The sequence below is a fragment of the Terrapene carolina genome, unplaced genomic scaffold, assembly GCF_002925995.2.
Source record: "Terrapene carolina triunguis isolate 2854851 unplaced genomic scaffold, T_m_triunguis-2.0 Scaffold42, whole genome shotgun sequence".
Taxonomy (NCBI): Eukaryota; Metazoa; Chordata; order Testudines; family Emydidae; genus Terrapene; species Terrapene triunguis.
Window position 1 is genome coordinate 30666339 of NW_020664393.1, and position 14444 is coordinate 30680782.

General features: G+C 41.7%; 1 protein-coding gene across 1 annotated transcript in view; it reads right to left on the minus strand.

Moving 5' to 3' along the window:
* The window catches only part of KCNQ5 (potassium voltage-gated channel subfamily Q member 5), a 525002-nt gene extending 512449 nt beyond the window's left edge, over positions 1–12553 (minus strand). The window contains 2 exon segments of the mRNA XM_026654633.2: positions 12191–12339; positions 12341–12553. Of these exon segments, the coding sequence (XP_026510418.1) occupies positions 12191–12339; positions 12341–12553 (362 nt within the window).
* Positions 12554–14444: the final 1891 nt, after the last annotated feature.

Consider the following 14444-nt stretch of genomic DNA (forward strand, 5'->3'; position numbering starts at 1 on the left):
CACACACACACACACACACACACACACACACACACACACACACACACACATTTAGTATATGGATGTTTAGAGAAAGACCAAGTCTGTTATTTCCTCAAGTCGGTATATATGGCCAAGGCCTTGATTAAAAAAAAATTAATATTGTGTATTATTTTTAAGTGAAGTCCAATTTACTGAGTCACATAGGAACCCAAGTTCTCAGTCTGCATTCATACAGCAAGAGAGAATTTAAATTATGCATTTTTAAAAAACATAATTTATTATTTTAAAGGTACAGTCAATTAAATCAGTCTGACAGAAATTTTTCATAAATTCCACCTCATTTTAATTTAGTTTCCTGTGAAGGCAGATAAGTATTTAAATATTGTATAGCACTTGCTCTGGTACCACAAAAGTATCAATAAGAAATCTGGCCTATCTGCTACCTGTAAAAATGTAGGTCAAGTGTGCAGTGCCTGAAACTGGCAGATTTATGTACACCCCATTACCTTTAAGATCTTCTCTATGTATGCCTCCAACCCTCCCAATAAGGATTTCCCATCTGTATTTGCAGAAAACTAAGCAATCATCGTTTTCTAACAGCTGGACAGACTCTTTCTTTCAGAAACACCCTGTTCATTTCAATAGAGTATTTCACAATATTAATACGGGTGAATAAAAACGCAATCATGTTAGCAATTAGGCATGTATTTAAGAACATGAGCAGTCCCAAGGAAATCAAAATTAAGCACATACACCTCTACCTCGATATAACACGACCCGATATAACACGAATTCTGATATAACGCGGTAAAGCAGTGCTCCGGTGGGGCGGGGCTGCGCACTCCGGTGGATCAAAGCAAGTTCAATATAACGCGGTTTCACCTATAATGCGGTAAGATTTTTTGGCTCCCGAGGACAGCGTTATATTGAGGTAGAGGTGTATTTGTTTTCAGGATGAAAGGCTAAGTATCTAACAAATGCACTCCTAACTTCGTTGCATATGTTGAAGAGAATGAAATTTCATTCCCAGTACATTGTCACATACAATAGTTATGGAGTCCAAATTATGGCTAACAATTCAGCTTTGGAAGTTCACCTTCTGTCCAGACTACATATGTACATGCCCTAGAGATAAGATATCTTATCACTAAGGCTTGACTCCAATATTTCAATAGCCTTAGAAATAATTAAGTATGTTCAGATTGTTGTAATGACTAACAGATTTATTTCACTTACAGGTAAAAGGACAGGCTGTCGATATTTGCCTTCAAATGCCTTCTTTACCTTTGGTGAATGGATCCAGTTATTAACAGGACAGCCTTATTTCACAAAGAAGCACCCACAATTAAATGACATTAAACTTATCAAATAATCAGTGACTGACTTAAGTGCACTATAAATTTGTAAAAATCAGCTGTTAACTACAAACTACTGTACATACAAAACACACATAAAATGCCTCAAGGAAACTGATATTTAATTACCACTTCCAGTCAAAATAAAATTAGTTTTTGTTTTGCTTGGTTCTGTTGTTTGTTTGTTTGCTTGCGGTTGTTTGGAGTTCTTTTTTTGGGGGGGGCGAGGGGTTTGGAGGAACAATCCGCTAAGAATTTTTCTGCTCCCCTGATGCATTTATAAGGGTCTTTTGGGCAGGTTTAAGATCAACACCATCCAATGTACTCTGGCACATCCCTCCTCCACAATCCCCATTTTCTTCTGTCTATAGCCTGTGGCCTGTTAATCCCTGCAGTTTGATTTGTCAGCTTTGCTGCTACTTGTAAGCACCGTCTTGCAGAGACTAGTGAAGAACATGAATGTGAGCTTTCCCAGAGCAGCACATGACAATGATGCAAATGAACACCAATACAACAGTGAAACTGATTATACACAAAGTGCTGTTCTTATGCAAAGAAAACAAGCTAAAAAAAAAAAAACAGGTAATATCAATAATAGGTACACCATTTTCAGATGGAAATGTGATTTTCAAATTGAGGGTTTTTCTTTAAGGATTCTCCAACAATGAAATAATGTTCCATATTCAGTGGATGCATCACAAAAAGGATGCATCAGCTCATCTGTTCACCAACTTAAGTTACAGAAAATGCATCACCTCAATTCACTGCAGCCTACGTAGGTTCCTCAATGAACACAAAATCCAGTTTGAAGTTGTTGCACCAATTTTCAAAGCCATCAGCCACGTATAGTAGTGGCTCTAGCTACCTGAAAGCTCACCTCCCTTCACTAATGACATCACATGACAATTTGTTCCACTTGGAAAATGAAGCTATTGACTAATAGGGAAAGACTTATACCCTCAGGAGACAGATCTCACACAAGAGACATAGCAAGACTGTGGAACTCATTCCCAAGTGAAATAAGAATGTACACTACCCTCACCACTTACAGAACTAAATGCAAAACCCAACTCTGCATCTTAGCTCTCCCACAATAACTCTCTGAAACACATCAGCATCCTCACACATCAGATATTTAAGAAAAAAATCCAAACAAAAATTTTAAGCTTTTTTTTTCTGGTAGGGCGGGAAGAGATATTTGTGCATTTACTTCTCCTTAGTGGTACTCAGATTCCACAGTAATAAGAAACAAAAAAAAAAAAATAACAAAAAATTAAAATTAAGGTACTAGAAGAACTTAGATTTGGACTGATAGTTCTGACTATCTGACCTAGGAAGGGCACTTACCAAACTATCTTATCTAACCCATTAGTACACTAGTTTGAGTAACTGAACCATATAACTGCCAACTTTTTCATGCTCTTGAACCAGGAAAGTATTTTTCCCTCTTGCTTTCATCATACCTGAGAATCAGCACAGACGTGTTGATACAATATGATATCAAGTATGGTTACAATAAAGTCATTAAAAGTCAATGAAAGCCTTGAAATCCAAATTTTCATGTCTTTACATTTTAAACTGGGTATCACAAGATGATGTGCTTGATCAGGCAGACGATGGATGGCATAGAAAACAGGAGAATCCTGCCTGAATTGAAAAGGTGGGCAGGTACAGAACTGCCCTTCTTCTTTCTAATGGGATGAAGAGCATGATTCATTTGTAAATTTTTACTGCATACAAGCTTTGAAAAAAGGCTAACTGTCTTGTAATTATTCTTTATAAAGCATTGTAAAGAGTGTGTAAAATCACAACAAAACAACTAACTTCAAAAGAAGCTGCAGGTGCTCAGCACCTCTGAAAATCACATCATCATTTAGAAAAGCATTTAGGCAACATGTTGAAGTCCATCCTTATTCAAGAAAGCACTTACAGATATGCTTAAGCGTTTTCCTGAATAAGGGCCTACTAGGGGTATCCAAATATGAATTTAGGTGCTAACTTAGGCACCAAGTTAGAAAATGTTGGCCATACTGTACTCAGGCAGTTAGCACCAGCAAACAGTCAACCTCGTATCAGAAAGTTGACAAAACTGCTTGACCATACAGCTAATCTGTGCGAGAACCTTTGGACTACCATTTAAGGGAGTTAAGAAGTTTGTTCTGACCTCAGCTAGGAGACTTCTTTATGATCATTTTGCAATTGATGCAGGAAGTCTGGCTTAGGTGCTGAATTTGCTTTCTTAACTGAACTGTGGTGGTAACCCCATAGGCAATCTATATCTCTTATCAGATAGGTTATCTAGATGGACATACTAGCATTAATACTCAAGAAAATAATATGGAGAATCAGTTTGTTGCTTATTTCAATCATCTGCACAAGGGAAAGATTGCCCCTCTGAAAAGTAAAGATTTGATATTGTAAAGAGAGATGTTTTTCTTGTTTAGAAAAATGGGATATTGAAACTAGGTCTGCTGTATTTATATGGTATAGGTTTGCCATTAGATAATATTGGTTTTTTTTTAAATCTCAGCTCTTTTACCCACATATGAAGGGCCCAGTTCTGTTCCCATTAATGGCAAAACTCCCTTAATTTCAGTAGAGCAGAATCAGGCCCCAAACCTACAGTAATGGAAACATGAACCAGAGTAAAATCAGGGCATGATTAAACTTTAGGCATCTAGTACATCTCCCAGCTTAGTCAGGGGTCACTAAAATAAAAGCAAGATACTACCCATTAAGCACCAGAGAGCTAATATTTGAAGTTTTATTGTGACACTTTGGTGGCTTATATTATTTAAAAGGAAATTATTCTGCTTGTTTTCAATGTGTTTGTTTATATAAAAACAAGGTATGTTACTTACATAGTTTATTATTAAAGTATCTCCTCATTATAGTGAAATTCCTGTAGAAAAATTCACTGACTCTTTGTTTATACTAGAAAATATATTAATTACGATCAGTATTATTACAGCAAATACTGAGTGCAATAATGATTGAATATTGAACATAAAATGCCACCAATTTAATTAATGTTAGATATAAATCACATTGAATTACTATTGGAAAAATAATATTTAATTCAGATCCAAAACAGCAGCAGTAATTTAATGCTGATGCATATTAATAAACTAGTCATTTTTTTCCACTGTTAGGTTGAAGGTACACCAGGACATAGTGATAATCTTGTTTAAATAATCCTGTTCAAATAGAGGATTTAAGTTTCCAGTATGTTTATCCTATTAAAAAAATCATTTTTAGCTCACGAAGAATTAGAGAACTGATCAATCAAAATGTGTCACACAAATGCTGTCCCATAAGTGAGCCAAAATCTCTCTGGCCTCTGCAGCCACCACATCTGCTTCTTCTTCCAAGTTATAATCAGCATCCCATGCTACACTAGGCATTCATGGCTGTCCTTTCTCATGGATCATATCTTTTATTCCACCCAGCCTTTTTACCAAATACAGCATTTGGAATCTTGGGAATTATTGAACTTTCTTGATATAAGAGACCCCATGTGGGTGTGGGTTTTTTCTGGCTGATTGGATGTCAGTCAGTAGGAGATAAATTTTAAAAAGCCCAGATTCTTTCATAAACAGGGAGACAAAAAGAGGGCACATCATGCTCAAAATTCACACATTAAGAAAAATGGACCTAGGATTGATCAGAGGAAAATGGAGAAGGGACTCCTTGCAACACAATGCTAACGTACACTTTCACAGAGGGTACCCGGGGGGAAGGGAGAAGAGGACTCTTCATGGCAAAATAGTAATAATAAGGTGAGGCCTGACCCACTTCTCAGTAAATGGAGATGGGAGACATACTGTACTTCCTGGTATTACCTTCACTTTAAAAATCTATTCCAAACAATGGCCCAGAACACTGTCTTTTCTCCTGCGGCCATGCAAGGTTCATAATTCCTTCGGGTTACACACCCATGTGAGGGAACGAACAGGATGCAGCTCATCTGCACAGTTTTTCAGGTCCAGGACTCTCAGTAACTCTTTCCTGAGGAATGTTTTTTGTTCTTTTTTTCCCCACAGGGTGGGGAGCAGTTCTGCTTTTTGTGGCAACCCAATGTTTCCCCTGGATAGATCGTCTGCTGTGGAGCCAGCATCTGCAGCCTTATGGAGCTTACATAGCTCATAAAGCTGAAGATATAACATGTGGGATCAGGCCCATACTAAGCTGGATCAGGCCCAAAGAGACTGAAATGAAGGTAAGTTAAAGTCACTTGTATTTATTCTCTGGATGTGTAAATAATAAGAACATTCATCACATAACATCTTGAAAATTCCAGAGCATTCAGTAGCTCTCCAGCAAAAATGTTGCCCATGGAACACCATAGGGAAGAGGGGGAATGAAGCATTGTTGTCTGCTCCTTCTCTTCCACCATCATAGGTAATACATTATATGAAGGCATTTTTTAATTATTGTGGTATTACTGTTGGTGTGCCACTATTTAAGTTGGATGAATATTTAACATATAATTACACTATACATCCTAGTACTGAAAACAAATTTTCCCAAGTATGTGCATTAATGCTTATGTATAGTTTGCTCCCAGCACAATACATCCATGGCAGATTTATGCTGAAATGCCTCTACATTTTTATTGTTATATAGAAGAAAAAAATCTCTCTTGTATTTAGCTGAAAGTTATATGACAGGTCATAGAGATTCCATTGTTTTCCTCCTCAGGTCCCAATAGAATTGAGTTTTGCATAAATTTGCATTGCTTTACAAATGCAGACCCTGAACCTGGACATGGACTGGAACAAGCACAGCCCTGTATCTGCACACAGCTCCAAGGGACTGCCACATGTAGTTCATTGTATGCCCTGAAGTACAGATAAGACAGAATTCCAACATCAACTTCTGATTGCTGATACAACAATATCTGTACCACTTTAACATAAGGCAACACCACAGCTAATCCAAACACTGTCCCTCCCTAGAGGTCTAGGTCTAATTTTTCTTCAAAATTAGAAAAAAGGAAACAAGAACTCCAACAAGTAAAATAGCAATGAGAAGGGGAGAAAAAGAAATACAATAATATTTACCAGATTTTGTGACTAGTTCATCAGAGAAATGATTCAGCCAAAGAGTTGGAGAAGTGCATAATGTCTAATTCCAAAACATATTAGGCCATATCGTGCCATCAATGTATAATCAGAATGGGGAGTTCTCCTTAAATATCAGTGGCATGATATTTGACATTTGACCAATGTAATTAGCTACAGAAATCACTACTCAATAGACATCTGAGAAAAATATTCAATTAACAAACATGTTTGGAGAACAAAGCAGGAAGAACAGAATTCCTGGTAAAATTACCACTGGCCAGAAATGAGAGGTTCAGTGTGCGAGAGAGGGCCCAGGGCTGGGGTAAGGGGTGCAGGCTCCGGGAGCGAGTTTGAGTGTGGGTGGGGGCTCAGGGCTGGGATAGGGGGCTAGGGCATGGGAGGGAGTTTGTGGTGCAGGCTCCAGTCGGCGCTTACCTCAGGCGACAGCCTAGGAAGCGGCCGGCATATCCCTCTGACTTCTAGGAACAGGGGCAGCCATGGTGGCTCTGTGTGCTGCCCCCACAGCTCCCATTGGCCGTGGTTCCTGGCCACTGGGAGCTGCAGAATTGGCGCTTGGGGCGGGAGCAGCACACGGATCCCCTATGGCCACCCCTATGCGTAGGAGCAGGAGGGACATGTCGCCAGTACTGGGAGCTGTGCAGAGCCAGGTAGGGAGCCTGCCAGCCCTGCGCCAACCAGACTTTCAATGGCCCAGTCAGCAGTGCTGACCGGAGCCACCAGGGTCCATTTTCAACCGGGCGTTCCGGTCAAAGACCGGACACCTGGCAACCCTACTGCCATATCACAAGCAAGTTAATAAGAAATAGAATATTTACACCTCAACAGATTAAACAAGGTTAAATAAAAAATATATATATATACAAATAATTGCATCATACCCATAATTATATCAAAGGGCAAAGCTTCCCCCCCCCTCCTCTAACTCTAGCTGCTCATCAGAAAGACAACTAAACACAAACACACACACACTCTTACACTTCTTAAATTCATAGAAATTATGGAGAGATTTCCAACTATGTCTGGTAAAGACATTCAGATATGTAAGCCATATATAAAAATAGATATAGGGAATGTTTTCAAAAGGCACAAATGACATTTAGGCACTTGTGAGAGTTAGTTGCTTTTGAAAAATCTCCTCCACAGTAACTTCATATGTTGGATTATATTTATTGTCATTGATAATCATTAAATCAGTACTCAATAATCACCTTAACAAAAACAAGCAAATAATATGTCATGAAGACAGTTTTGAGCAATATTCAGCTATAATGTTGGAAGCACTTACAGTAGTGTAACAAGCAAACAACAGTTCACTGTATTTCTGCACAAGCTGATAAAAAAGAATCAGCATTCTAGGGGCTCTGAGAAAACACTTTTAGAAAAGTTAGAGTGTTTTTAATGTATTTGTATGTTAAATATTAGCACAAACACAAATGATTATGTGGTGTGATATGAAGATTTTACCAGCATGAGTTTATGAGGCCAGCCTCGTTACTCACAATTGGTATAGGACATTCTGATTTTATCAATGTTCATATTTGAACTATTCCTAAACCATTAAGAGTCGAAGATTGTGCCTTTCGAAAGGCAATTTTCCCTAGACTTACAATACAGGTTTTAGATTTTACCTAGGACCTCTATGTCATAAAGTACTAATAAAATGCACACAGGTAAGCTGTAAGTGAAGAAACATGTAAATTGTGGGTCTGATCTGGCAAACCCTTACGACCCACTATAATCCTATTAAAGTGACTGTCTCTGCCCAATAACAAACACTAAATCCAGCAGTAGACGGTCACAGGATGGTGCCCTTTCTGTGTAAAATTACAAAACTCTAGGAATGAAACACAAATAACAGAACTCACTGATTTCTAAATTTTAACTTACTATACCTGTTCCTCAATGGCTAGCTCCCCTTACTCCTTTATTTACAATGGCAAAAGTTTTTCCATTAAAATTTGACAATATTACAGATTAAACCCTGATCTAAAGTCCTTCTGCATGGAGAAACTCCATGAGAGTTCCACTGCAGGACTGGTTCCTGATTAGCTAATGCCACTTATAAATAATACACTCCTCCCCACAACCTACCAAACTTCTAATTCTAAAAATTAAGAAAACTGAAAATTTGTGGTTATGCCATCTTGCAGATCAGAGTGATATTTACATCCAGAGTTATATTCTCCTGAAAATAAGGTTTAACAATTTATAGCCCCTAACTATAACAGCAATAATAGACTCTGTTGTAATGTAGATATGCATTAGCAGAGCTCAAAAATGGCATCTCAACAAGTAAATAACTTGATTGTTACACATTTTTTCCAAAAGATTTGTCATTTTTAACATTACAATATCTGTGTAGAAAATTTGCCAAGATTAAGTTATGTTTGATCAGATGGTTGCAAAAGATGCATCTGAAATACTGAGAATTGTATATATTCTTTAAATTGTGTATATTCTTTTAATCTCAATAGATAAAAATAATTTATACAGAAAAATTGCCTCCAAAGTAATCAGCTCTTTGCCAAATTTTCACCCAATGGAGCTTCAAATGGCCAAGGTAAAAAGCTCATTAAAATGGGAGTTATAATAGAAACACTGACAAACACTGACTACTAGGTGCTTCTATAATACAATAGTGTTTCCAAGATGCTTCACACAACTTTGATCAGATAAAAAGATACTATGTTGGCATTTCCAGTTGCCAAAATTGCCATTTGTAATTAAAAACTAAAATTGGCACTCATTCTATGCAGGCAATTATCTAAAGGCATCTGGCAATATTCCTTGTTTACAGTGTTGCTGTGTCATGACTTCACTCTGTTTGGAAATTTATTTTTTTTATAGGTTTAATACTGTCAATTTTATTTTCATCTTGGATTTTATTTAATAATTATCATTATGCTCTCAAATTAAACAGAAGAGTACCAAAGTATGATTTCTTGGTATTTACATGATGACTGCAATAAGAAGTGTCCTAACAAGTATTTAAGTGATTTTCAGAGTATTGATAAAGTACTGTCTATGCCAGAATATGACCTAGGGTAAGAGATTCCTATTAAAACACAAATAGCAATGTGTACCCAATAAATGACCAAAAATAACGAAAGTTCAGTCTACAACAGTAGATTTTCATAATGAACTATTTAGAGGGGAATAAGTATTTCTACTTAGTTGACAGCAATTTTTAACTAAATGAAATGTCACTTCAAACCTGTTTCTGTTGTTTTTTGTCTATAGCAATTTTGGTCTACTAAGTAAATCTATCCCTGAAGCACCTCATTAATCACAGTGCAGTGGTTCTTGGCAAGATATTCTATATGGCTATAAAAACTATTAAAGTAGGATTTGGGGATTCCCATGCTGGTGTGATTCAAAGCATTACTTCATCATAGGTTACCAAAGACAGCTTTTAACAAATAGTTGCTTTATTACTGAAAGTGTTACAACTGACATTTGCTCACTATACATAATCATCTTTTCAGTGAAATTACTGGAACTACTGTTCAAAGAATAGTAACCTTGCATCTGCTCTATACTGTGCAGTATGTTAGTTTTCTATGATTAAACATAGTGACCCATCCTCATACACCATTTATCATATCAAAGATCAATTTTCTGTACTTTTACAAATGTAAAGCACAATATTTTAAGAAAAAACATTTATTTGACTGGTCTTAACATCAGTCATACTTCATCTGTCTTACTGCAGCTTTCTGGGGTTAGGAATATGGTGTATTGCAATGACTTCTTCACAAACTCTGTCTTTAGACTGAATGATCTTTGGTGTAGGGACATGTATTTGGATGCAGCCAGAATACATAATAATAAAAGAGGACTAATATTGAACAAACTTGTTTTGGAAACCCCTGGGGATACTTTAAAGTGGTTGCTTAAGGTAAGGTGTTAAAGCCTACCTCACATAAGCAACACCCTGTCTTAAGGAGCCAATTCAAGATACACCTGAATTCTCTTTGAAGGATAGTGCCTAGAATCACAAGAAACATTTTAGTCACATCCTCTACTAAACCCATGTACACTGTACACACATCCAAAACAGAAGAGTAACTTGCTAATACAAGATGCATAGGGAAATGACATTAACATTCAAGGAACAAGATAAATTAAGACTACATAACAAGATAACAGTTCACTAAGTGGTTTCTTAATAATGCCCAACTATAAGAGAAATAGTAAGGAACTTCTTGGAAGTCGCAAATGAATTTATCATGATTACTAATAGGAATTAGTTTGGAATTCATCCTAAATATTGAATATTTCAATAAAAATATAACAGTAACAGATGTCCATTAACTACTGGTGCTATGGAACTCAACTGGAAATACAGATGCAATTTGCATGAATACTAAATGAGTTCATAATGATCAAAGCTATTACTTATAATACATAATGCATTCATAATGATGGGATCAACGCATTGCAGGATGCAAATGAGAAAATGGGTAATAATAATTAAATGGAGTAAACATCTCAAACTACATCATTCCTGGTTTGTAAGAATCAAATACTCGGATATTTAAGTACAGGGGTAATATTAAAGAGAATTGACTAGAGCCTGGTTCATGCGTAGCTCATGAATCATCTCTGCATCCTGGCCTTTTACAATCGCCCCACTGTCCTTTTCAAGTTATTGCAGCCAAGAATTCCAATTCGCAAGCAATAGATGCAACCGCATCTGTGAGCAGATGCTCGGTGCTTCCTGCCTCTAACATGAACAGACACCTGCAGAATTACATTTACAGAACAGACTGAAAACGGTCGAAAAGCTGTGTACCAACTCACTGCCCTCTTTCCCTCCAGTAACTCTGCTTTTTATTTAGTTTCTGGGAAGAAGCACGTACAAAAGTATCTAAAAATAACCAACCGGACAGAACTGTAGTAAAAGCCTGGCTACACGAGCGAGTGAATGGACGCGGTGGGGAAACAGTAGTAAAACCCTTTAACCAGGGAAAGGTTTTAAAGGCCCGAAGGGAAAAGTAAACATTTGCTTCCCAATGAATTCCTCGTTGGACATTTTCCGCTTGATGGTCAGGTCTAGGCTGCCGCTCTTTTCCCACCTTCCCACAGCGCCACGAGCGAGCCCAGACCAGCCTTTGCATGCCTGCTGGCTGCCGGGGCCAACCGTTCGAGTGCAAAGAGCATGGGGCTGGCCCAGGCAGCCCTGCCGCAGCGCAGTCCCTTGCAGAAGTGACGGCCAACACGTGGGCCTTTCCCCGAGGGCCGAGCGCTTCCCACGGCACAGCCGGCTGGCACAGCCCCCCGTCTCCCATGGCAGTGACTCCCTTTGCCGGCTGCTGTCACCGCGTTTACGCGGAGTGGCGGGGGAGAGGGGGGGGGCTACAGCGTGCACAGACCACCCTAAATGCTGACGTTTCTGAGTCACTTTTTGGCGGGTTTTTGGGGAGCGCCACTCCCTCTCTCCCGCCCGCCACTGGGGGCTGTCACCGGCCAACAAGCCCCGCTCTCCACCTGGACTTCCCCCCCCTTTGCCTCCCACCCCGGGGAGAAACGCTGCAGGCGAACCACAGCCGGCTTCCCTTGCGCTCTTGGGAGATGCCCAACTTAAGGAGCCGGGGCGGGGCCGTGCCACAGTTCATGCCTCCTCGCTGCTCCGCGCCTCACCCCACACCCCCTGCCGGGCCGAGCCGGCGCCTGGCTCCCGGGGACAGGTGCGGGCTGGCGCGCCGGGCGGGCTCCATCCCCGCCGGCGGGCGGGCTGCGGCAGGGGCCGGGGGCAGTACTCACACGAACGCGTGGTAGATGAACGCCCAGCTGCGGGGTCTCTCCAGTACGTTGTACAGATAGTTTTGCAGCCTCCGGTACTTGACGTTCCTCCGGCAGCTCTGGCTGCTGTTGTACGACAGCGGCTTCCCCAGCAGACTCATCCGGGCCCCCCCCTTGCTTCCCCCGCCGGGTCTCCCGCGAGCCGCCTCGGCCGATGGCGCTGCCGGTGCCCAGCAGGAGCAAGCCGTCCCCTCTGGGGGCCGAGTTCATGAGCACCCTGCTGCGGCCGGACTCCACATCCTTCATGCCGCTGCCCGCGCGGCTGCTCTTCATCCAGAGCCCGGCGGAGCTGCCCTCGTCTCCTCCGCTGTGCTTGCGGGGCATGGCATCACCACGGGCGCTGAAAGCGGGGCAAGAGCAGCACCGGAACAGGGCTCGGGCAGCCGCCGTGCGATCAGCTTCCCTGGGGGCGGGAGGGAAGCGGCCCGCGGAGCAGGGGAGAAGGCAGAAGAGAGAGAGGGACACAGTGTCCAAACGATTCCCCGGGCGGAGGGAAACAAAGCGGAGCGGGAAAGGGGGAGCCGTGTGGGCCACTTTGTGCGAGCAGGGTCCTTTCTGCTGAGCTTCTGGCAGGAAAGGAGCCCAGCGGTCCCCAAAACACCCCGACTCGCCCCTTGGGTCCCAAGGGGAAAGGCAGGACTCCTGAGCAGCTCCCCAAGCCTGGTGGTGCCCGCACCTCCCCGTAAAAGGCAGGAATGGCTCCCTCTGCCCCTTCAGCCTTCTTTTTTAAAAAAGAACTTTGAAATAATAGGGGCTCTCAGCAGCCCAGATAACTCAATATGTTAGCGAGCGAGCCGGCGAAAGGGGGACCAAGAAGTAAAGTGGAAATGCACCGTGGGAGAAGTTATTGGGATGTAGGGAAGTGAGGAAAAAAATAAAGCCAGGACAGCTTTAGGGGGGAAATTAACATAGAAGGCTCCTGCCCTTGGCTTGGCCAGTACATTTTGCTGTCACGGACACCTCAGTCGACCAAACAAGCTGTTGCTCTAATTCCAAATGCATGAGAAAGTCAGCAAGTAATTGTACATCCCTTGAAAAATTGCTCCAAAGTGTGACCACTTTTCAGTGGTAAACAACATGCCCCGTGACAATAGTGATGAAAACAGTAAACAGCTGATTACACGCAGCTCCTGGAGATTATATACACTGTCGGGAAATGTCCATTTAAGTCCGCGAAAGTAATAAAACAGCTGAAGTCTCACTAGCAGCAGCTCCTGTGAGAATATGGAGGAGAGATCTGTCAGCTGGAGCAGCCTCCCTTTGTAGGTACCCAACTGCTTTTCAGATTTCCCTCCTCCGCCCAATCGTATATCGTTGCACGATTTATACAGCAAACAACTGTACAAACAGAAATATGTATCAGATTTGAAGTCTCAAATAATCCCCCACGTTGCAGACTCCAATAAACTGCACTGGCGGTTCCTCGTTGATTGGGGCGCTGGGCATTAACAACTAGGAAAGAGATTAAATCCAAAGGGAAAGAAAGTCCTTCTCTCGTTCGTGCTTGCAAACTCCCAGCAAGTGCCAGGGATTCGCACCCCCAAAAGAAAGGATGGTCAGTCAGCAAGCGAAGGTATTGATAGGCGGCGCTTGGTGTCCGAGCTGAACGGAAGAAAATAAAGCTCCCCTTGCTGAGGGTGAGTGTTTGGCTCCTGGTCTCTCCCAGCGTATCAAGGTGAGTGTGCAGAAAACCACACCCGCAGCTACCCCGCTCTAGCCCGAGTCCCTCTCCTCTGAGGCGCGCGCACACACTCACACACAGAGGCAGGCGGCTGCGCCGGGAGCTGCGCAGGCTGGATTTATCTGATTATTATTTATTAGCTGTGCTCTCGGCTCCAGCGCCCGCGGCTCCCTCCGTAGCTGTCCCTTGCTGGAGCGTCTCTCGCCCGGACATAGACACACGCGCTCTTGTGAAGGGCTGAAGCAATGTGCGCTCGGCAAGAGCCCCACGTGACTCCCCCCAGAACTCCACCGCCACCCACACTATTAAACACACCGGCCGGCGGGGAGAGTCGCTCAGGACAGGTGGTCACCTCACACTGGCTGCCACAACTCGCCCAGGGATAAAGAAGTGGGGAATCCGCAAGCTGAGAGAGGGCATGGCTTGTCATCCTGGCTACACGCTAGATCAGTGTTGATTTGCAAGAGCCCCAGCGTACCGCTTGCCTCTCTCTCTCTCTTTTTAAAGCAGCACATGTATTGCTGCTGTAGTAAA